Here is a 23,097-nt window from a genome sequence, read left to right as displayed (position 1 = left end):
GGTAAGGAATCTATAACTAATGTGTTTCTTTCAGATGAACAAGTTACTTACCTTTGGTAACAATATATAAGAAAAATTAGTTATAGATTTCTTACCGCCCCACCCATCCTCCCCGTTCTGTGAACTGATTTCTAGGGTTTAGGACATCCCTTCAGGGCCCTAGTTTTGTGCACCAGTGGTCAGTGTCTTGCATGGCTCTGTGTTTCTGGCGCGGAAAGTTGTGTACAGAACTGACGTCCGCGCATGAGCGTGGCGTCTAAGCTGCCGCGACATCATCCCGGCGACCATGATGCCAACAACAGACGCAGAGGTAACCGACGCCACCTTCCGACACGCAGAGGTACTGCTGGCGTGAAAACTTTCCGGATCCAGTCTGACACATGGGGGTAATTCTAAGGTAAGGAATCTATAACTAGCTGTTTCTCACAGATATATCGTTACCGAAGGTAAGTAACTTGTTCATATGTGCTGTTCTGCCAGAAGTGGTCAAGTATTTCTTCAGACATGGTAATATCAAAAATCAAGACAATGTAAGCTTTGCAGTGTGAGTTGAACTGTTCAGTTTGCTGTCAAATATGAATCCAAATTTGTGAACCAAGTCAATTGGAGTAGGGTGGGCGCCCAACTCTGAGGGCCACAATTATTGCATCTATATTGAATGGGCTACCTACAATAAGAACCTCTGTTATTTGTGAGTTGAGCTTCTAGCAGTTATTTTCCATCCATAAGGCTTCTTTCTTCATACACTCGGTACAATTTTACAGTGTTAGGGAGAACCGACCATTCATGTTCAGAATAATTTGAATGGCATCTGTGTAAGTTTAGTCCAAGAGATCTGATTAACTGAGGTAAAGGGGTCACCTAGACAGTTGTGGTGTCTAGTCTCCACCCTCCCCCCCCCCCCACCTAAATGTAGGGGTTCAGACTTAGTTGCTGTCTGTCGTTTTTCCACTCCTCACAGTACAAACAAAAAGCAGATGTAACCGCTCACACCACCACCTGTGAAAAGAACATAAATACCCCTGGCGGGAAGGTGAGTCTACCCCCAAGTCCGCAACTGACACCCCTTCCCTTCTCAGGTGGGCCATTCCAGAATCGCCACAAGCATATTTTTAGGTGGATCTCTTTTCTGCTTGCCAATGCAGAGCATTGTTACAGCCATCATGCGTAAGCAAGTTCAAGCCCATATCACCCAGTAGGTTTTTGCGGATCAAATAAGGTTGAATGCTGCATAGTAATTGAATGTATCTGTTTAGCAGTTAGGCAATCTTTTTGTATCTTCCCTTCATTTGTCTTCTGATATTCTCTCCGGCTGGCTGTAGGTTTGTGGCTTCTCATGAGAGACTTCCTCCGTCTTGTCTCGGAAAGTATAGAATCTTATGACCTAAAGCCCATCCTTAAAAGCAGGGCCTAAGGGGAATGGCTTGTCAGTCTCCCGGAGTTCCTGCAGAATCTCCATGATTACACATCTTTTGTTAAGAGTATTTGCAAGAGGTCCTTGAAGAGCTGGATGTTACTGTCTCAAAGCAAATTGATTAACTTTTTCTGGCTTCTTGCAGTATCCGGTCTTCTTTTTACAGCAGTTCTTCCGGATTCACTCACCCCCTTTGGGCCGTGCCCCCATCTCTGTGACATTGAATATAGAAAGATGATGCCCCAGTATGAGGTTGCCATCTTCTGATTTCGCCCCAACCCCCTTTTTTGTAGTTGGTTTGAAAGCACTGTTGAGAGTTCTGTGTTGACAGTTGTCAACGGGAGAGGTTTGAGCAGCACGGAGACATAGGGAAAACAGACTGAAACGGAATACAAATGGGGAATCGAGGAGACATTAAATATAACTTCACCGAAAAAGCATAGGGGGCATTTTTTCTGTTGGCTTCGGCCATGGGGCAGGGTCATAGAAAGCATAGTTTGGGCAGGGGGTATCCTCTGAATCCAGTAAGCCAAAGTGATAGAAAATACTTGTTGTACGGTACCAGATTGTTGTCATATATTAGCAAAGGAGGTCACCAATAGGTTCTATAATCTTTGCCTTCCGAAAGACCATAAGTCTTATTGAAAAGCATGCCATCCCTTTATCCCGAGAATGTTGAAGGTCAGAGGATTATAATGTTGAGCACACCCCCCACGCAAAATCAGTTTCCTTAGAAGGCCGGGGTCTATCAGTACAAACCTGGCTCAAACGCCTAAGATTCTCTGCTCCACTGGACCAGCCTGATCAGTCCTACCATCTTCATGACAATGAGTCCATGCCCCACTGACCAGTAACTCTTCCTGACATCAAATAGACCTTTGGTGCGTACAAAGGATACTCTGCTCCCCTTTCTTCAGTGTGTGGTCCCAGCCCAGTTATCAGGAATGTCATCAGTACACTCTGACGAGGCATCAAGCTATAGGGGACCATGTCCCATAAATTTGCTCCATTTTCGCATGAGTGCAGCAACTCCTACATTGGATGGAGAAGCAGTCCCAATGAGATGGTGAGCACCAGATGTCGAGGAGTTACGGTGATTCCTAGTGGTTGTGACTTGGTTTGCAGGACGGGTGTCAGTTTAAAAAAAAAAGTGCACAGCACCCAAATACCCTACCTGTGTATCACCAAGATTAATATGTATTCTAGCTTTTCGCAACCAAATAAGAGGTCTGTTTTGTGATGTATGATTTGTCATAACTGGCATAAGATCACGAATGATTGAGGTGCTCCGGGTGAAAACGCTAGGCGAGGTTGTTATGGGTGCACTGATAACTTAAAATAATGTGCTGATGTAATGGGGTGTAGGCGTGTCCTCTCCGTGGTTTCATTGCGGCATAGCACTGGCTTCAGGAATTAGTAAGCATTTGAAACCCTTGATGCAAATGAAGACTCTTTGTTATGCTACTGAATAATTGGGGACCCCCTCTAGAAATTCAACTTTCAGGCCAGAGAGAAGAGGGGCAAAACTAAAACTCTAGTGACACTCCCTCGTGGCCCATCTGTCTATTACACTAAGGACTCAGTCACTACTGGGCTCAATAATACATTAAATCACAACAGTGACACTTAACATTTGAAATTTAATTCTCATTTCTTTTATTATTTAATTTCTTTATATACTTTTTTTCATTATTTTTTAAAAAACTTTTTCTGAAAGTGTACACATCACAAAGTGAAATCAATCTTACGATTACATTAAAAACACATATTTTCATATATCAATTTACTCAACAAAAAAGAGACCCCTGGAAAGATCATATAAATACATCAATTTCACAAAAACCATTCAAACACATTCAAACTCACACAAACTCCATACAAGTTGCATCTGAACAAGGGGGAGATTAAGATTATGAGTGACAAAAGAATCTCCACAACCAGATTGAATCTTGTGTTAAAAGAACTGAACATAGGGTCATTGTGAATTTGATGTATTTATATGATCTTTCCAGGGGTCTCTTTTTTTAAGTAAATTGATATATGAAAATATGTGTTGTGTATTTATTGTAATCGTAGGATTGATTTCACTTTCTGTGATGTATACACTTTCAGAAAAAGTTTTTAAAAAAATAATGAAAAAAAGTATATAAAGAAATGAAATAATAAAAGAAATGAGAATTACATTTCAAATGTTAAGTGTCACTGTTGTGATTTAATGTATTATTGAGCCCAGAAGTGATTGAGTCCTTAGTGTAATAGACAGGCCACGAGGGAGTGTCCCTAGTGTTTTTCGGAGTCTTTGCTATGTCCACAGCCTCCTTGCAGACGAGAGGAGGGACGTAGCTCAACTTTACCTCGCCCATCCACACCTGCTTTGGTTTCTTCCAGCACAAGTCTCTGAAGTAGAGCGGAACAAGGGGGGGGATGATTTGCCTTTTGGTACTGTAGGCAGAAGCTGCCTTCAGTGTAGTACTGAGCAGTGGTGTGAGACCATCATACCTCTTACCCCTGTGGTTAGTCGGTGAGCATGGTGGAGATCTGGAGAAAAGTACCAGAAGATGGTGGAGGGCACCTGGGTAGAATGGAGGATTCATAAATGGATGGTGGACAAAGTATCCACATGTATCGGAGGTTCACAGGGGGGCTAACTTAAGCTACCTTCTAAGGATAGAGAATGCACTTGAAGCAATAGTGAGTTAGACTATCATGGTGGGATGAAGGGTATTCCTAGGTCCGGGACAATTTAATGAGTAGGATTGCAGAGAAGAATACCTGAGAGGAATTGGAGGACTATTTGAGGGTATAACTGGGAAAGCACTATCGGAGTCTCATAGATTCATGGAAGGAGATTGAGCTCAGAATACCGAAGCGAGGTTGAGGATAAAGTACTTGATGTAGATAAAGCGCACCTGGCATAGCTGAGGTGTAATGTACCTAAAGGAAGAGGGAAACACTTGAGGGGATTTAAGAGGAGTGTCTTGGAGGAGAGAATGTTCTAAATAGAAGGGGAGTACCTGCGGGAAATGATGAACAAGCCAACTTGTGGTAGCTGGAGAGTTCAAGTAGAGAATGGTGGCGAAGAGTACCCGAGGCTTTGGAGGTTTTGAAGGTAAATAAGAGAACCATGCCTGAGAGGAATGGAAGTTACTTGATTGAAACGATGGTCCCTGAGGGAGGCAGAGGGTACTTCGTAAAAATGAAGAAGGGAGAAAGTGGTTGAAGGTGATTTAGGACATAAAGTACATGACAGAGCGATGATAACCATTAGAAATGGAGGCGAAAGAACTGAGATAAGGAGAAAAATGAACACATTAGTAGAGATGGAAAGAGCATACTGGGGATGGGAGGAGGGAGGAGCGAATGTATAAGGGCACTGGAAAAGAGTAACTATAGGTGCCTGCTGTATCATTTCTGACATTAATTGAACCATATCGACCTAGATGTGTTTCTCAGCTTACAGTAAAGTTTGTTTTGTTTTTTATATCTTTATCGAGTTTTACATGGAACAATTGAGATACTTCCTAGGTTACATTGCAAGCATCATCATAGCTAATAATCACTGGATATACAGCAAGATTTACATTGATCATAACTACATTCAATCGTTTTTGGACCACGTAGCACCGCTTTTTTCCATGACTCTAGTACATCTTACTGGTAGCTCTCTTTGAGGAAATGTGGTTTATGATATGGCCTGGTTGTGAGACTTCACTATATAATAGTCCAGTCAGGTCCTCTTATCAAACCTAAGCTTAACCCAGGTAGCTGTGGCTTAGTGCAGTCAGGCTTCAACAAAGGAACAAATGTAAAGCCCTTAAACAGCACCAAAACATTTTGAAAAGAAAGAAACACGACCATCAAATCCAACACCTATTTGCAAAAATAGATTGTATTTTTATACATTTTTTGACAGACCCCAAAAAGACTTCCTGGTGCTACTCTTCGCAGTCCACGGTCCTGGAGGGGTGAATTTGTGCGTGGGGTGGGCAGGATTGATATCATCTTTGGTCCTGCAAAAGTCCAATCGCCACTGAACTCTGGTCACAGCCAAACCAGCGGTTCGGTTCCCTTCTTCTGGTGAATGCTCTCCACCTGAGTGACTAAACTGCACTCCGATGGCTCCCTCGGGTCCAGCAGAATTGAGTGCAACTTTTGAGCATCGAGGCTTAGTCTTGCAGGCTGCGCTTTGGCAAGGAGTGCCAATCCAATGACCTGAACTAATAATTACTCCTAGAAGGCTTCCTCGGCTTTTGTGGCCCTGTACTGGGAACAGGAAGTCATCCAGCTGACTCTTGGAATCTGTGCTACTGGCTGAGCTCAAGAGAAGACTTCTCCATGAGCAGGATGCCACAAACACTGTCCTAGCTTCGCTAGCCTAAGGAGCAGCAGGTGCAGTTCAACTTCGATGCAGCCGCTTTGCCAAGTCCAAGGTCATCAGGGCAGTCCTCTTCTCCAATCCAGGCGAGATCTAAGGTCTGGAGGGCAGGCATGCCTCTTTTATGCCCAGAAAGTGCCCTTGGGGGAGGTTGCAGTCACTAGTCAGTGGACTACTTGGACCCTATCACACCTGACAAGATCCTGTGAAGTGTAGCCTCTAGCTATTTTAGAGTGCTCTATTCTTCCCACTCCCAAGATGACTGAACCCCTCCCTGTGTGTGGAACTTAGTAGCTTACCCTAAGGGTTTGGCTAGCTGTGGGCTTCATACCGACGGGAAACCTTGTTTGACCACTGTTTTTCCTCGCTGTCCCTGACGCTGTCCTGTCTACCTCAACAAAGGAGCAGCCCATCTAGTTTGTGCTTGTCGTTTGCCCACCAGAGGTGGCATCCCCTTTGAAGCTCACCTTTTGGGCTCACACCCTGTGTCTTTTCCTGCCAGGAGATAACATCCCTTCCCTTGGCAGATCCTTTACAGGCTGTCCTGGGACCTCTGTTTGCAACTGGAAACCTTGGGCAACAAAATGTCAACTTACTAAAGTCACATATTGCCCATCAGTGATACTAAATTCAATCTAACCATTAAATCGGACTTAATGCACTGATTCTTTTGATACCTTGAACTATCAACATTAGAGGTCCCATTGAGAAGTTAGGACTGAGATGTCCGCATATAGTTCTGCACTTGCCAATGGATTTACTGGCCTTTCAACATTAAACAATATTGTTGGTTTTTACTGTTAGGACCTCAAAAACATGAAATTCCAGGTCCAACTTTTGAGTATAATGCACCCAACCTTTAGGGCTCAGTAGGCCTGCCTTAGGGGTGGCTTGCAAATATTCCAAAAAAGAAAGCTTGGGCTTTGCCTTGGCTTGAAATGGCAAAGCCGAGTTAGCAGTTTAAAACTGCTCTGTGGAGTCATGCCTTTGCCTTGTCACACATGTGGTGGCACAATTAGTGCTGCAGTACACAAACAACACTAACTTACAGGCCCTTGGTACCTTTTTCTAGGGACTTACAAGTAAGGCAAGTTATGTTAATTGTGAATAAGCCAAATAAACGTGTACCATTTTAAGGGTCAGAGCATATAGACTGAGACCTGATTAGCAGAGCACGGGGCATTACAGAGCCATTACACAAGTGCCTAGTGGTCAAAAAGGGGGTAAAAAGTGTGTGGGGTGGGGGGTACCTGCAAAAAGCTTGTTTTCGCACAATCTCTATTGAGCAACTAACAATGTTGACTACTGTAAAATTAGGAACTCCCTGTGCAGAAGCTGGTATTTATAATACTACTGTGCAAGTGATGGCACAATATCGCAAGCAAGACATGGTTTACTCCCAGCATATCACAGTATACGACAATTGCAATTTATATTAATTTTATATTATATGCATCTATGGCGGCATCTCATCCTTTTTGCAATGTAACTCTAATAACATTATATCCCAGGGTAGTGCCTCTTCTAACAATTTTTGCATGACCAGCAGATTCCTCTTCGGATGCCATCCCACAGCATTCCGACAGGGTGGGTTAGAGGAGTTCCAAAACATTCCAATATGACATATCACCAGCAGGATACCCAGGTCTATAAATCTGGTCTCAAATTTGGCTTTTCTACACAAAACAAATATGGATAAATACCAATAAGATGGCCAGAAAATAAATATGGATAAATACAGACGGAAATGTTAAAAATAAAAAAATACTATAAAACGGGAGACCTAATAATAAACAAAAAATAAGTAGTGCTAAAGCGTGTATTCGGAGTCTTGGAAGCAGACCTTTCAAAATAAATGGAGTTGTAAAATTGTACACTTCAACATTTATTTAACTAAAGAACATGTACTCCTACTTTGATGCGGGTCACGTTTTAGCAAATTAAGCAGCCAAATATAACAAAACATTGCACCCACAGGTAATATTACCATTATACTTCATATATATGTTAACATATGTTCGTATTTAAGGAAATATCATCCTGTTTTTTGACTCCTGATGCTGTCTTATCTGCTCAGCTGTTAGCCTGGAATTCACGAACGACAGCATGGTGAGTCACTCGTAAGAAGCACAATTTTCTGTATTTTTCCACTTTAAAAAATATTGACTGGGAACACATTGTTTTTCTGTCTGTGTTCAGTAAAATGTGGAAAACTGGGAGATTTTAGTAATATATATATTCTGAGTTTTATATAGTGCGAACTTGACCCAAAGGTATCTGGTATCAGAGCGCTTTACATAGCACCAGTTGCGTTACATAAGGACACGTTCATGTTTGTTAGGCACAGGGAGATTAAGTGATTTGCCCAGAATCACAGGATGTTCATAGTCATTGCTGAGACTCGAACCCGGTTCCCCAGATTCGAGGTTGACCGCCCTAGCCGCTAGGCCAACTCCTCTCCCTCTAATATTAACCTATCCAACTTAGTAAATGTAAAAAATCAATGTAAAAAAGCATTTGTCATGATGTAGCCATGTGTGTACACCTAAATGATTCAGGCGCCACATCAGAGCTCCCCTTTAAAAAAAAAAAATTATTTAAAAAAGTCGTCCTGCACAGCATAGGGAATGCTGTACCGAATTTTTAAAAAACATTTGCAAAGCCGACAGGTCCTAAAGATGAGACTTATTGACTTTGCAATGCTTATGTCCCTATGACTCCCAAGTCTCAGCGTGTAAAGTGATGTTTGCTGATGACACTTAACAGACTGTGGGTGTTATGATTGATATGGATTCAGCAAACAGATATGTGATTGGTTGCTCCTCAGCCTTACCAACCATAAAGAAGTAGATTAGAAAGAGGTAAAATACATATATGTTAGATTATTAGTAAGACGAGCTTTGCTTTAATAAACAGCAAGATTTTACACAAAAAACTTCAAGCATTGCATTTTCTGGCTTCGATACATTGTGGGATTTGTTTTCTACACAGCACCTGAAAAGTAAAAAGGTCTGTGCTACAACACTAAAAACTGGCTCTCAAACGTTCTCGGTCTGCAGAAGTTCAAGTTCAAAGAAACTGTCAAAATAATGCTCTCTCATCTTGGGTAGAGAAAAGATGACCGACCACTAAATCAGTGCCCCCTTTGTGAGTGAGTATGGAAATGTTTTGAGACCTGGTTATGTGAGTTGTGCACCGAAATGCATCCCATGGTCATGCATGAAAGAAAAACTAAGTTGGTTGATGTCCTCTTTAAAGGGGAGGTCCAAGTCACTCTTCAGGTCTCGAGCACGATCCTCAAGTAGTTCCCTGGAGAAAAGGCATAAACTGAATGTTCCTTCACCTTTTCCTCATGCCAAAGCAGAAAGGTGCAGGGGGCCCAAGGAGTATGTTAGTTTTTTGACTACATACCAACATTTAAACCTTTCCCTCTTCCTGAAGCCTCGGCCAGCCAAAACTAGGCTTCTCAGAGAGCTAGGTGCAGCTGCATTCTCTGGAGACCCCCTTTGCTCTGGTTGATGCTGATGAGACACTGGTGACATCTGGGCCCTGCCTCTTCATTAGTATTTCCAACAGCAAATACAGCCATAAATCCTCATGGACACTTCTTTTGCAGCGGGGTCAAGGTTGATGCCTTTGGCGTCTTTGACGTTGACTCCAGGTTTGTGAACCAGTGTTCATCTAGAGTACTTATTCATTAATCTGCTAGTGCTAGGATGAAGTGCTAAGTCCATGAGAAAAAATCCCTCAGATACCGCCTTTTACCATCCCCTTACACTTTTTTCCAATTTCAACATGTTTGTTTGGTGGCAATCAAGCCAATAACTAGCTCTCACTGGAGTGGACACTTTCTAAGAAAGGTCCCGGCCTTTGCAGAGAGAACTAATTTTGTTAGTCATAAAGTTGCGAAAACCCTGGATATTCATTCCACTAATATTGACTTGGGTTGCTGAAAAGCAAGACTCTGGACACATTTTCTCCATCATTGATGCAGTAATTGAGTTTGTGCTTAAGGCATGGGAAAATGTCTGACCCTGCTATGGCTACGTTCACCACCATGAAACAGACTGGCTTTGAGAACTAACCGCTAATTTTCTACCCACCCCACGCATGTTTGTTTGTGCCTGTTTCATCGTGTAAACTAAGGAAGATCATTCCTCAAGTCCCTTCTGATATGAAGTCTAAAGTCTTGATGACTTCAAAGCAATGATTTGTAACAGGCTTTGAGATTCGCTACTGCCACATATCTTGTGAGATCTGATACCGGCAGTGCCCTGTGGGAATATACCTGCGCTTGAGGTTCCTAGCTTGTCATAGACGAAGGGAAAACTCTTTTGTGACTTATTGTTAGATGGAATAAATGCAGTGAAGCAGGTCATGCATCAAAGCCTGAGCACAGTTGATGCAGATTCCAACTCCATTTCTTCTGGGGTAGTATGGGTACAACTTTTTTGTGCAGTTTCGAACCAGCCTAGTTGCTTGATATGCCATTTTATTGACTTACTTTTCGGAGAAAAGGCAGAATGCTCCCCAGAAAAGAGAGGTTTGCAACTGTGAGTACACTGTTTGCTTTCCCTGCAAACGCTTTCACCAATTGCCAATAGTTTAACAGGGGCAGCAACAACAGTTTGCTCTTCTATAGGTGAAGACAAAAAGCCAACTGCCTCCAAATCTGTAGTCTTGATGCATTCTGCACAAGACTCCAGTAGGGGGAATACTTGTCGGTCTTCTTTGAATTCTGCATGATACTTCAGATTGAAAATAATGCTTTTGCCTATGTGCAACCACCTTCAATTTGGCTGGATTAAGGAGAACAATTTGAGCGCCCCTGGCCTGAAACTGGGGGGATTAGTTGGCGCAATAACCACCTTTTCTTGACAGTATCATGACAGTAATCTGGTCTCACAAAAAAAATTACTGCCTTTACCCACCCTTTTCCGATCAGGCCTAGCAAGATCATATAGGGCCTCACGGGCCAGAAAATTAAGACCGATAAGAACTGCCGTGGACGGTTATCATTTTGCCCCCTTTTTTTGCGCTGATTGAAAGAAAATCGGTGCGCCCTCTGTAATTCCATTTTCCAGTCCCAGTGTTTTATTTCTGGAAATGCTTCCTTGAAAAGCTCAATGACAATCTGCCGAACGTCCGACCCCCTCCTTGCCCTCAGGAATGCCCAGAATTCGTAAATTATTCCTTCTTGACCAATTTTCCAGGTCGGTCAATTTCCACAAGGTGTCGTCCTTCTGGGATTTTAAAGACTCAGCCAAGGTTTTCTGTATGGCCAACTCATCTTCCAGCTGGGAAATTCTAGACTCTGCTTCCCCTATTCTTGCTGCAAAGTCGGAACAAGTCTTAGACCCCTTTCGTATAGCATTTTGAAGTTTACGGTATGCACCTTGCGTGCGCGAGCTCTCCGCTCTGGTCTCCTCGCGATGAGCCATAATAGTCTGATATATGGCCGAAAGGGTGATCTCCTCTGTTCTGCTACTAATCACACTGCTCAAACCTGAAGTTCCAACGGTGACAGTAGCCGGGGCTGATGCTTCACCCATTTTAGGAGAGAAATAATAATCCCACGTCATCTCACCAATAGTGCCCGATACCTGCTCCGCAAGAGGGACTGGATTTTTTGACTTGCGGACCGTCCCAGAATTATAGATCGAGTTCCCCTCTGATTCTGGCCCGTGCAGACTACTAGAGTCACTCCCATCCTCAGCCCAGTCTTTGCCACCATTATGATCCCCAGAGGAATCCGTATGATCGGATAAGGAAAATAACTTGTCAGATATGTCCTCCTCTCGCACTACCCCCTGGTTGATAGTCCTAGCCTGGGCTGTCTGTTGATTTATGTCCACCGATAGTAGAGAGAACTACATTGCCCATAATACCTTGTTCTGGTAATTCATCCACAGTGCCGGCAATACCTTCAGTGATCAGCAACAAACTGTCATTTGAACTTACTACTGTTTGATTACCAGTTTTCAGGGTACCCACCCGGCAGTTGTCTTTGCCCTCAATCACTGAGTCACCCCCTTGGGCACCGACCACCAAGCTCACCTCCCCTGGGCTAGAACGATCAGTACTTGGGTCTGTACCTTGAATGGCTTCCCCCATAGACACAGGATCGGTTTGTTGAAATGGGCCGAGACTCACTTGCTGCAAGTGCCTTTGTATTAGCTGCCAGCTTGTTCTTGCCAGTTTGGACCTTGAACACACCTGGAACTGTCTGCCGTCCTCGAGCGGGGACACTGTTTTTTTTACTTTGATCAGCTGCACCCGGTGAACCCGTTGATGCGTCCAGTGCACCCAGACGTGCACTGGATTCCAGTTTCCCTCCATTGCCATCAAGGACTGACTTTGCTGGCTTCTCGCTCGCAACTTGCTGCCCTTAACAGGTACTTTTGGTGCCATCGTAAATGCAGAAACAGAAGACACAGCGGGATGGAATACCGGAAAACAAGCTCTCCGAGGAGTCAGTCTCGAGTGCAATGGAAGCCGCCACAGCAAAAAAACGGATCGCCAAATCATTCAGGTACAAAAAATAAAAAATCTATGCCTCCAGGTAGCGCAGCATTTCCTCTGACCAGCAACGAGGGAGAGAGAGGGTTAGCAGGGAAGGAGTACCTTGTCCAGCTCACTCGGCCACAGTTGCGGCCGCCATCTTGCCTCCCAATGTGAAGTACAGGCAAAAGAATTTATGCTTTCGCTGTAGGAGGGGGAGTGGTCTCCTTTTTTTGACCATGTAGGATTTAAGCAATTGGGTTTTCTCTGTCTTTTCGCTGCTCCGCCTGGCTCAACCCTGCAGGGGTCTTTCTTTTCTTTTTTTTTTCTCTTTCTCTTGCTATTTAATATGTTGATAGAATGCAGGCTGGAAGAGGGGGTTAGCAGTGTGGAGGGAGGGCCGATCAGCTCCTCATCACAAGGGACCGAATGGTCCTTATGCCTCCATGACCGGGGGGGGGAGGGAGTGAGGGTTCCAGGATGGAGGGGGGGGTATGGGTGGGGGGGGTGGGATTGGTGGATATCTTTGATGTTTGTTCTGTATTGTCATGGCATTGAGTTGACTGCTAAAACGAATGTATTTAGAAATCGGCATTTGGGTCTATCGTATTGCATTATGAATTTTGTAAAGAGATATCTTACAAGGATGATGGCTAGAATGGGCAAAATAAGGATATGTTCACTAAATATCTGTGGATTGAATGATCGGAAATAAAGGGGGTTGTTGGCTAAGCTAATAAGGTTTATGCAGATAGATGTTCTATGCTTACAAGAAACCCATCTGTCCTGGAATATTCGCAGCTGGCTGAAGGATTTGGGGCTTGATTTGCTGGCTAGCACTCGTCAAGGCACTACTACTCGAGGGGTGGCCATCTTAGCAAAACATGGATTGGTAATACCTCATCGTGTTAAGGAGGACAAATTAGGTTGTTGGGTGATTCTAGAGGCTGGAATTAAGGGCTCCATGTTTTCAATTTGCTCCCTGTGTGGGTCAAACGTAGATGATCCTACAGTGCTGGATTTTTTAAGTGTCAAATTGGCAACTTTTAAGGGAAGAAAGGCCAAGACTTTTAAGGCATTACTGGGTCTTATCCGGGAATATGGATTAACTGACGTCTGGCACAGGCATAGACAGGAGGACCCAGGGTATACTTATTTTTCAGCTCCTCATAATAAATTTGTACGCCTGGATTATTTTTTTACTTCTAGTCAAATCGTGGAGAATGTCACGATTGAATTGTATCCTAGGCTAATCGCTGATCATAATCCATTAGTAATTGAACTTCCGGTTAATTGCTCTCCTCAGACTACATGGACGTTTGAAAGGAAGCTACTATTAGATCAGGCTTATTGTTCGCATATGAATAAATGGATTAAGGAATTCTTTAATATCAATCATGGTACCAATTCTGGATGAATTGTATGGGATGCTTTTAAAGCAGCCGTCCGTGGGGAGACTCTTAGTTTTTCTATACATCGACAGCAGGCGGCACAGGATAAGATTAGAGATTGGGTGGAACAATTTAGGAAGACTGAATTTATAAGGGGGATTCGGGAGGATCATAATATCGATCAGTCCTTACGATATATTACAGTAATTAAAGCCAGGCTGCATCAGCATTTTGGAGAAGAACTCGCTGCTAAATATGTACAGTTTCGGGCAGACGTATATGAATATGGAGAAAACATGGGTAGACTGCTGGCTAAGCATCTACAGCAACAGGGGGTTTATAACCGGATTGATCGTATAACAGATCTGGGCCAAGTACAGGATACTCCAACTGGGGTTCTGAAGGTTTTTCAGTACTATTATTAACAACTATATACAGAGGAAGGGGGAGCGGGATCAATATCGGTTGAAGAATACTTTAGGGGTTGGCAAACACCGCAGGTCACTCCGGAACAAAATGAGGCTCTCGCCGCCCCGATTATCTGAGAAGAGGCCGAGCATGCGATAAGATCTCTGGCTTCCGGCAAGGCTGTGGGGCCTGATGGCCTACCTTTAGAAATTTACTGGACTTATCGGTCGATGCTTCGAATTGAGCTTGAGCCCCTATTTCAGCTTGCTCAAAAAGGCCAGGTACCAGGCTCTTGGGGGGAGGACCACCATAGTGGTTTTCAGAAAAAAAGCAAAATCGGCACTTAGCCCGTCCTCGTACAGACCTATATCTCTCATAAATGCTGACAGTAAGATCTTCTCGAAAATAATCGCGTCACGGCTGGCTAAGGTCATTACCCCATTAGTGCATATCCGCCAACATGGGTTCATTTCTGGGCGGATACTACAGATCATGTAAGGCGAGCCATTGCTCTTTTTGATTGGGCTCAGACTATGAGGGCACCTCTCTGGATGATCCTGTTGGATGTAGAAAAAGCGTTCGACAGGGTCTCCTGGAGATGTTTGTGGGCAGTATTACAATGGAAGGGGATATCTAGGGAATTTATTAAAGCTATACAGGCGCTTTATGTTGTGCCGGAAGCTTATATTCGCATATCCGGTCAAGAATCCAACTCTTTTGGCATTAGCAGAGTAACCAGGCAGGGTTGCCCTTGCTCTCCAGTGCTATTTTCGTTACATATTGATTTATTTCTTATAAAACTGAATGCCAGCCTACATATTAAGGGAGTTCAAGTTAATGATAGCGAATTTAAGTCACTGGCTTACGCCGACGATATTGGGATATTTACGAGCGATATCGGGACTGCTCTCCCGGCGGTTAAGGACTTGGCTGATCAGTTTGGTATGGTGTTGGGGTACAAATTAAATATTGACAAGACTCAAATTGTCCATACAGATATAGGGCTTTAGTCAGATATTGCAACAGTTCCTGTCGCAACATATCTGGGGGTGAAGATATCGGCCTCAGTTGCCTCTATACCTGAATTAAACATCTTACCTGTCATCAATGAGTCTAATAAGATATTGGAGAAACTGGATCATCTGCACCTCTCTATGCATGGCCGAAGCAATGTAATTAAGATGATGATTCTTCCGACATTTTTGTATTTGTTCCGGGCTATACCTCTGGAAATCTCTTCATCCTGTATTTCTAAAACAGAAAGAGTCTGCTCTAGATTTTTATGGTGGTATCGTAAAGTTAGAAGAGCTGGTAAATGGATGAGGCTACCCAGAGTGAGGGGGGGTTGGGGTGTACCAAGCCTCCTTCTTTACCATTGGGCCGCTTTTGTACAGCATCTGGGGATATTGTTGGTTGGTGCAAAAGCAAGAATCTCTCCTGCTGTCGTCCCAACCATATATGAGATGGCCCTGGGGGACAATGCCAGACAATGCTTAGTTAAAATATTAGAACCAAGCTACTATAAAAAGACTCATTTCAAAATTCAGTCGGCTTACTCAATTTGGAGGAAGATGCGGAATAGATTTAAGATCCCTAATATTAATGTTTATACCCCTTTTTCGTCTTACCCTTGTTACCATCAATTATTTCAAGATTATATTACTTTTAGATGGGAGAATTTTGGCATTAATACCCTGGGAGACCTTTGTTTGGAAGATCAAATTGCTTCCTTTACGGATTTGCAGGAGAAGTTTGGTCTTCTCAGGACTGACTTTTTTAAGTTTTTGCAGATTAGGAGCTATTTGGACAGAATCACTGAACGGCAGGAGGCCGATCTGACTAAAATTGCTTTGATTGATATCATCAGGAACAGAGCCCGGATCGGGGCTATATATCAAAAATTAATCGAAGGTCTACCCGATGATTTGAACGAACAGAGTACTAGGTGGGCAAGGAAGTTAGGGATAGAATCTGCAGATCTAGAGGGATCTCTTGAGTTAGCCAATCAAATTGTAACAACTGGGAGTCTGAGATCTCAACACTATATGTCCGCTTTCGATTTATATTACACTCCTGCAAAGGTTTCTAAATGGGGGAGCTCACGGGGTAACTCTTGTGGTAGGTGTGGGACACAGGCCGCTGATACCCTTCATATGTTTTTCACTTGTTCAAAATTAGCAATGTTTTTACAGGTGATTGGCACCTTCTTGAATTTGGTCCTTGTTATTCCGGTAACCCTAACACCAGATTTAATTATTTTGGGGGTAGAAGGGTGTTCAGCGGCTAATGCCCAGAGTAGCTCTGATGGGATTTCTATTTTTTGCAATGGCCATTTTGCGATTATGTATAACATCTCAATGGATTAGCCCTGACTCTCCCACGCCCATAATTGGCTATTAGCGGAGTATAATATGGAATCTGCGGTTTACAAGCTGAGAGGCCGCAGAAAAAGGGAAATGGGTAGGAAAATCTGGGCCCCAATTACTCGTTGGTTGAAGTAAAAACAAGGCTCAACATAGGACCCCTTTTCCTACTCTGGGTCATGCTTTTCTTGTTTTCTGTAATCTCTCCTGTAGGTCATGTCTATATGATTATACTGTGATACATATATTTGGATTTTTAGTACTGGTTATCTAACTATAGAATGTAATTGTTTTGTTTGCAATGTATACGCCATGACAAGGAATAAGTTGAAACATGCAGGGTATGGACTCCTAATCAGCAAGGCAGAGCCCCAATTGAACAATAAACAACAAAATGCCAATGCTGATCTCTTGTTTGCCTTACTTTGAAACACGTCACAAAGACACAAAACAAAGTGACCAAAGAGTTTTCTTCTTTTTCAATTGAGTATCTCAATGTTTATTTAAACACCACAATCAATTCATGAACTATTCAAAAATCATTATAATCCTTTACATGTCAAATGGCTGCCATATTTCACTAATGAACAACTCTCTCATACTAACAATCATACATAAAACATATTTCCTAGTTATATTCACACTCAATGTCTGAGCTTGTACACATTCATTCTACCAGCCACACTACCAGTCATTCATGCAAACCCTCATCACATACTACAAAACAAATTATGAACATCACAATAATTTAGAAAAACACAACTCTAAAATAAGCAAAAGACCTAAGGTGTATGAATTTTACAATGATTATTCAAAAATCCAAATATTTCAAGCATATAAAAAACACTCAATAGGTCTGCAATCCGACAGGTCTTCGAACACCCCAATTTAATTGTTGGTGTTCGCCTCAGGACCGACAAGGCTTGGCTTTTTTAAAATTTAATAGATCAGCCGATCTATTTATCTGCAAGGTACTTGGCACGTTGCTTGTGGAAGTTCAACGCACTTTCACTTACGAGGCCAAAGACAATAATTATATGGAGCCGACTTGCTCACACAGAGAACCAACCAATGACGAGTTTCTTAGAACATTTCTTTTGAATTCTTCTAGAGGACTCTTTTTATGCTCCCTTTAATAAAACCTCACCTCATGATTGAACTTAAAGTGAATACCCGTGGCGTCCCGTCGGACTTTGAAATCACGAACTTGCGAAGAGCTCGCCCTCTTGCTAACATCAGAGTGGGCGTTCAATCATGAGGTGATGTTTTATTAAATGGAGCATAAAAAGAGTCCTCTAGAAGGATTCAAAAGAATTGTTTTAAGAAACTCGTCATTGATTGGTTCTCTGTGTGAGCAAGTCGGCTCCATATAATTATTGTCTTTGGCCTCGTAAGTGAAAGTACGTTGAACTTCCACAAGCAACGTGCTAAGTACCTTGCAGATAAATAGATCGGCTGATCTTTTAGATTAAAAAAAAAAAAGCCAAGCCTTGTCGGTCCGGAGGAGAACACCAACAATTAAATTGGGGTGTTCGAAGAGCTGTCGGATTGCAGACCTATTGAGTGTTTTTTATATGCTTGAAATATTTGGATTTTTGAATAATCATTGTAAAATTCATACACCTTAGGTCTTTTGCTTATTTTCGAGTTGTCTTTCTAAATTATTGTGATGTTCATAATTTGTTTTGTAGTATGTGATGAGGGTTTGCATGAATGACTGGTAGTGTGGCTTGTAGAATGAATGTGTACAAGCTCAGACATCGAGTGTGAATATAACTAGGAAAAAAAAAAAGAATTCTGCATGATAAACTTTAGACCCTCAGGTTCTTCTAAATAAGTTAGACTATTCCCTCTCCAGAATCAGCCTCCAAGTGTCTCTCAAGCAAACCTGTTGATGCGAGATATGCCCTTTATAGCCAAAGGATTGAGAGAACTAGTGTCTACACAGAGATAGAAATTGTTATTCCAGGTACTCCCTTTTGCCAAAAAAGATAGCGTGTAGGGGCTTTGCATTATCCTAGACTTACGCTTTCTGAATAAGACCCTCACGAGGGATTAATCCAAAACCGTGTTCTTGCAAGAGGTGCTGCAATGACTCCTTACCTCACTAGACCTTCAGGATGTTTATTTTCACGTACAGATAGCACAGCATCAAAGGCAAAAACAGCTGGATTACGGTGCAAAAAATTCTTATCAATTCAGTGTTTCGACAGTGGTGGGTGTATCCTGTCAACCTGCTAGCAGGGAATCCTTTCACACTACCCTGACTGCAACTGAAATTGATCAAACAAATCCCCCCTGATCCTATCTCAGCCATTGCTGTAGTCCTCGGAAAATAACTTGTCACATAAACTTCTTAGAATTAAGAGTGGTCAGGTTGGCTCTGAGGGTTTTCCTGCTGAACTTGTGAGTTAACAAATATCCATGTCTAGAGAGTCTGCACCATGACCACGTTTGAACAAATAACGAGGAATAGAATAAAGTCTGCTTTGTGACGACACAAAGTACAATAGGACTCAGCCATAGACCTGGAAAGATGTCTTGACAGCGCTTCTGGTGGGGAAGGAGAATGACAGATGTTGTCCTCTGCGAACTAAAAGTAGGAACTTCTCTAGGAAATGTTACAGTAGGTATTGCAGGTCTGGGGATTTGCAGAAATCTATCTATTTACTACCTGGGCAAATGGGAAATACACCACTCTCTTCCGTTTACTAGAATTTCCTGTGATGGATAGTTTGGTAATACTTTGTCACTGCATTGTACTTTTTGAAATCCCTCCATTTACCTTTCCTCAAGTCACTCTGCCACAGAAAGTAATTCAAAAGATTTACGGGCCTTGGGTCAATATGTTTTAACTCAACAAGGCCAGGCATCCTTGCTAACCAGATTTTCTTCAACTGAGTCGTGGTACTAGATTGCTGCTTACTATGGTGGACAACTTGTCACAGATCAAAAGGTAGAACTTTTAGAGTGGCAATTTGAGAAGTTAGAATTGTCAGTTTGAGTTGCCCTTGCATGTGAAGTTCCTACTGGCATATCAAATGAACGTCCCTCAGGGTGATTTATTTGAGCAAATTGTCATTTTTTTCAATGATTGATGCTGCAGTAAGTGTGTGGACCCTCTTCATGTTGAAACAGTGCAGATACTTCAAATTGCAATCTACCTATCAGATCAAGATCTGAATCAATGGAAATTTAGCCCACAGTCATTTCTGGATGTATTCATTCATCAAATCCAGAGTGGTTTTTAAAATTGCTACTGGTTTCGAGATTTCTGAAAGAATTACTAAAACAATTTTTTCCAACTTCCTTACAGGTACCATCTTGGTACCTTAACTTGGTCCCTCCGTTTTTGTTGGTTCCTTCCTTTTAACCCCTGTAGTCCTGCTGGTTCACATTTTTCAATTGGAAAATGGTCTTCCTAGCAAACGTAGCCCCTCATTAAGTTAGATGCCAGGCTTTTCGGCTTCTGCTGCTTTCATCTTTTTTCAGAAAACATTGTTTCTGACAAAGGTGATGATAGTGTTTTTCATGGCGCTGGTGAATTTGTTTCTTTCTAGGCTCCTCCTCACATTTCTAAGGAAGAAGTTACTCAGGTAGGATCCTTGAAGTGCCCCTATCATTGCACCCATATTTTAGGTCAAATATTTCCAGAGTGCTTTCATTCAGAGTGGAGTGTGGCTATGAGCTTACCGGAAAATGGCCACATCATGGGTTTCATTCTTGGTGAATGAGTGAAGTCAAGGGACAACTTAATGTCTCCTGTGAAGAATATTGCACCTGTACAAATACATGGTTGTTCTTTATGTAGTTTCTTTATCTGTGCCAGTAGATCCACACAACGCCACCCGGTTACACCGCAATACTATAACAGGTTCAGGATCCAGACTGCCTTCCGGAAAGTGTCCTTGTAAGAAATCTGCAAAGCTATCCTATCCCTCAGGATTTGTGTTTGCAGATTCTGCGATAGTAGACTGCTTCATTCTCGCTGCTTCCATACTAGGAGTTTGGATACTATGAAATTTCCCCATAAATCTGGACTAGAGTATTAAATGAAGGAATACTTTGAGGTTGAGTGGTCCTACCCTTTAATGGTCCTCCTTCCGATCATCCACTTCATATCAATTCATTTATACGTGATGGCATGAGTTGAGACTATAGAGGTGGAGATGAGGAAGATGGCAAATATGTTGTGGATGCCGTCGGGACCTAACTGAAATGCGGCAACAGATGCAACAACAATTCATACTTCAGTTGTTTGCTTAATAATAATTTGTTCCCCTTCTGCATCCTACCTGTACAGATTTCAACACGGCTAAAGAAAGGCATCGAAGGTACTGGTGTGCAAGAGTATTTACAATGACCAGCTCGCTCTCTTCAGTTTCTAGGAGTGCTAGTACATTTGTTTATCATCTTCGCCTGATCCTTGTTTTTATCCTACCGCCTTCAATTTTATTGAACCCAAGGCTTGTGTCTTACCTTGCCACATGATAGTTCTCCTAATGTTAAACAATACACCACGGAGCATAAAAAGACAGCCTGAACATCTACCTCTGTTGTTTAGAAAAGGAACACAAATGTATTAAGATTCAGGTTTTCCAGTGGCATTACGTCAACTGTCCTGTGTTTTTTTTTTTTTTTTTTTTTTTAAGGAATTGTTGATTTTTAGGAAAGCTTTAACATTTCGGAGTAACTGGCTCAGAAGTATAAAGAATGAGTGATTATCATTCTTAGGTGATAAACTGCACATTATCTGAATGCTCTTGACTTAATAATTGTTACTCAACTTGGCAGTTCCCATTGTATTAACCCCTTCGATGCTGCGCAGATTCCGCCGCTGTGCTGACGGAATCTTGCGCGGGCGTGGTCATGACGGAATGGTTCCGTCATGAGCACAGCTCAACCGTGGGTCATGACGGAACCATTCCGTCATGAGCACCGAAGGGGTTAATGTTTGAAGGGTGAGTAATCCCTTGCATGGTAGAACTCTGTGGTACGCAAGTGCTTCACACATAGTAGCGGACGCTTGAGGCGGAGTAGCCATAATGATCTCGAATGATCTCGAATCGTCTCAAATATGTTGTAGAATGTGCCCTCCTGTGGAAGGTGTTCTTGAAACTATCAGCTTTTTTTCTATGGCCTAACTATTTGACAGGGTGACCATGATAATGTCCTATGTTTTTGTTTTGAATAGGAAACTACGAAGAGGAGATCGTTTCACGGACACTGAATTTTTGAGTTCTCCCATTTTCAAACATAAAGATTCGAAGCGCAAGTCTTTCATGAGGAAATCGCTGACCAGATACAACGAGGCCTTTGTTGGGTGTCGTTAGGATGCATTTTACCATGACTTCCCAATGGACGCAGGGTGCAAATCACCCAAGGAGGCGGGTTGGCTCTGGGGAGAACGGCTGGAATAAATATTTTCTAAATATCACTCTTTGTAAGATGGGCATTTCCTTGAATTCAAACAACTGTTTCAGGCCTGGTACAAATTCTTCACAACCCTGTAAGATGCATATACAGGAATTCGGGTTAGCTGCATTTGTAAACTCTTATTGCGAGAAACTCAGGACCGTTTTGTGCAAACTTGTCAAATCCCACATTTTGTTCAGATGTGGTAAGTGCGGCTATTCAATATAGAGCTGCACATTTTAAAGATAATCAATCGGTGATCTTCAATTGATAGTTTTATAGAGCTCGAACCCATAAAATAGAACCTTGAGAGCTTATTAAATTAGCAAGACAACATTATTTAATTCTATTTACAATACAGAATTGTCACTTCAGCCTTTGCCTCTATCGCCATCACCTGTTCATCTGCTGATTGGGAGGCACACTAAGATAGATGAAAGGATCGTAAAAATGAACGCTGCTTCATTTGTGTTGTCATCTACCACCTTTTGTCGGATAGTGGTTTACTATAATGTTAATGGATATTTTGTCTAATGGTCATGAACAGTTCGTTTTCTGTGTCTTATATTTTGTTTCTCATGCACAATTTCTTTTTTATGGCAAACCTATGTTTTATTCCTGTACAAAAATTAAACCCTTGCTGTAAGCAGAACTAGGCTGTTTGTTGCATGTTTGTTTGATTGCAATTTAGATAAAATGAATGTGTTCGAGCAAATTCTTGTTGTATATTTTACATGTCAGTCCATCGTATTTTGATTCATCTATTTAAAAAATGTACATTTGATTAAGGATAAGAACTGCGTTGGTTATTTCTTTTATGATGTTTAAATGTGAACATTATCTTTTCTTTAACCTCTGATCACAAATTATTGAAATGTAAATGGTTTTTATTGTATTTGGCATTGCTCAGGCCTTTTTAATAAAAAAGAAATTCTGCTATGACTGCTGAGGTACTTCTTTTCTAAATGCTCTGTGGAAAAAGGGTTATGCATTTTTTTTGTATGGCGCAGACCAATAATTACTTGGCATCTTTAGCTTTAATGTAGAGCTGGCCACCAACTGATCTTCATCCCCCTGCTCCCCAAAGCCCCTCCCCCCACACCCAAAGCCACCCACCCCCTCACATTGTAGGCTTCTACCTTTGGGGAGATGTCCATGTATATGCACTGATCTAATGATTGAGTGTGATCTACGATGACTGTAGAAATTTACCTCTCGATGGATTTCGAA

At 42.2% G+C, this 23,097-nt stretch overlaps 1 protein-coding gene across 4 annotated transcripts in view; it reads left to right on the top strand.

Annotated features, from left to right (window-relative positions):
* SGO1 (shugoshin 1) overlaps positions 1–22,809 on the top strand; it is a 283,917-nt gene extending 261,108 nt beyond the window's left edge. For all 4 annotated transcript variants that reach the window (XM_085630467.1, XM_085630468.1, XM_085630465.1 and 1 more), the window contains exon 10: positions 21,647–22,809. In XM_085630467.1, coding sequence (XP_085486593.1) covers positions 21,647–21,785 — 139 coding nt within the window. In that variant the 3' untranslated portion in view covers positions 21,786–22,809. The remainder of the gene's footprint in view (positions 1–21,646) is intronic.
* The last annotated feature ends 288 nt before the right edge of the window (positions 22,810–23,097 follow it).

Source organism: Triturus cristatus, chromosome 10, assembly GCF_964204655.1.
Source record: "Triturus cristatus chromosome 10, aTriCri1.1, whole genome shotgun sequence".
Lineage (NCBI taxonomy): Eukaryota > Metazoa > Chordata > Amphibia > Caudata > Salamandridae > Triturus > Triturus cristatus.
Note: the sequence above shows the minus strand (reverse complement) of the source record. Positions and strands in the feature narration are given on the sequence as shown.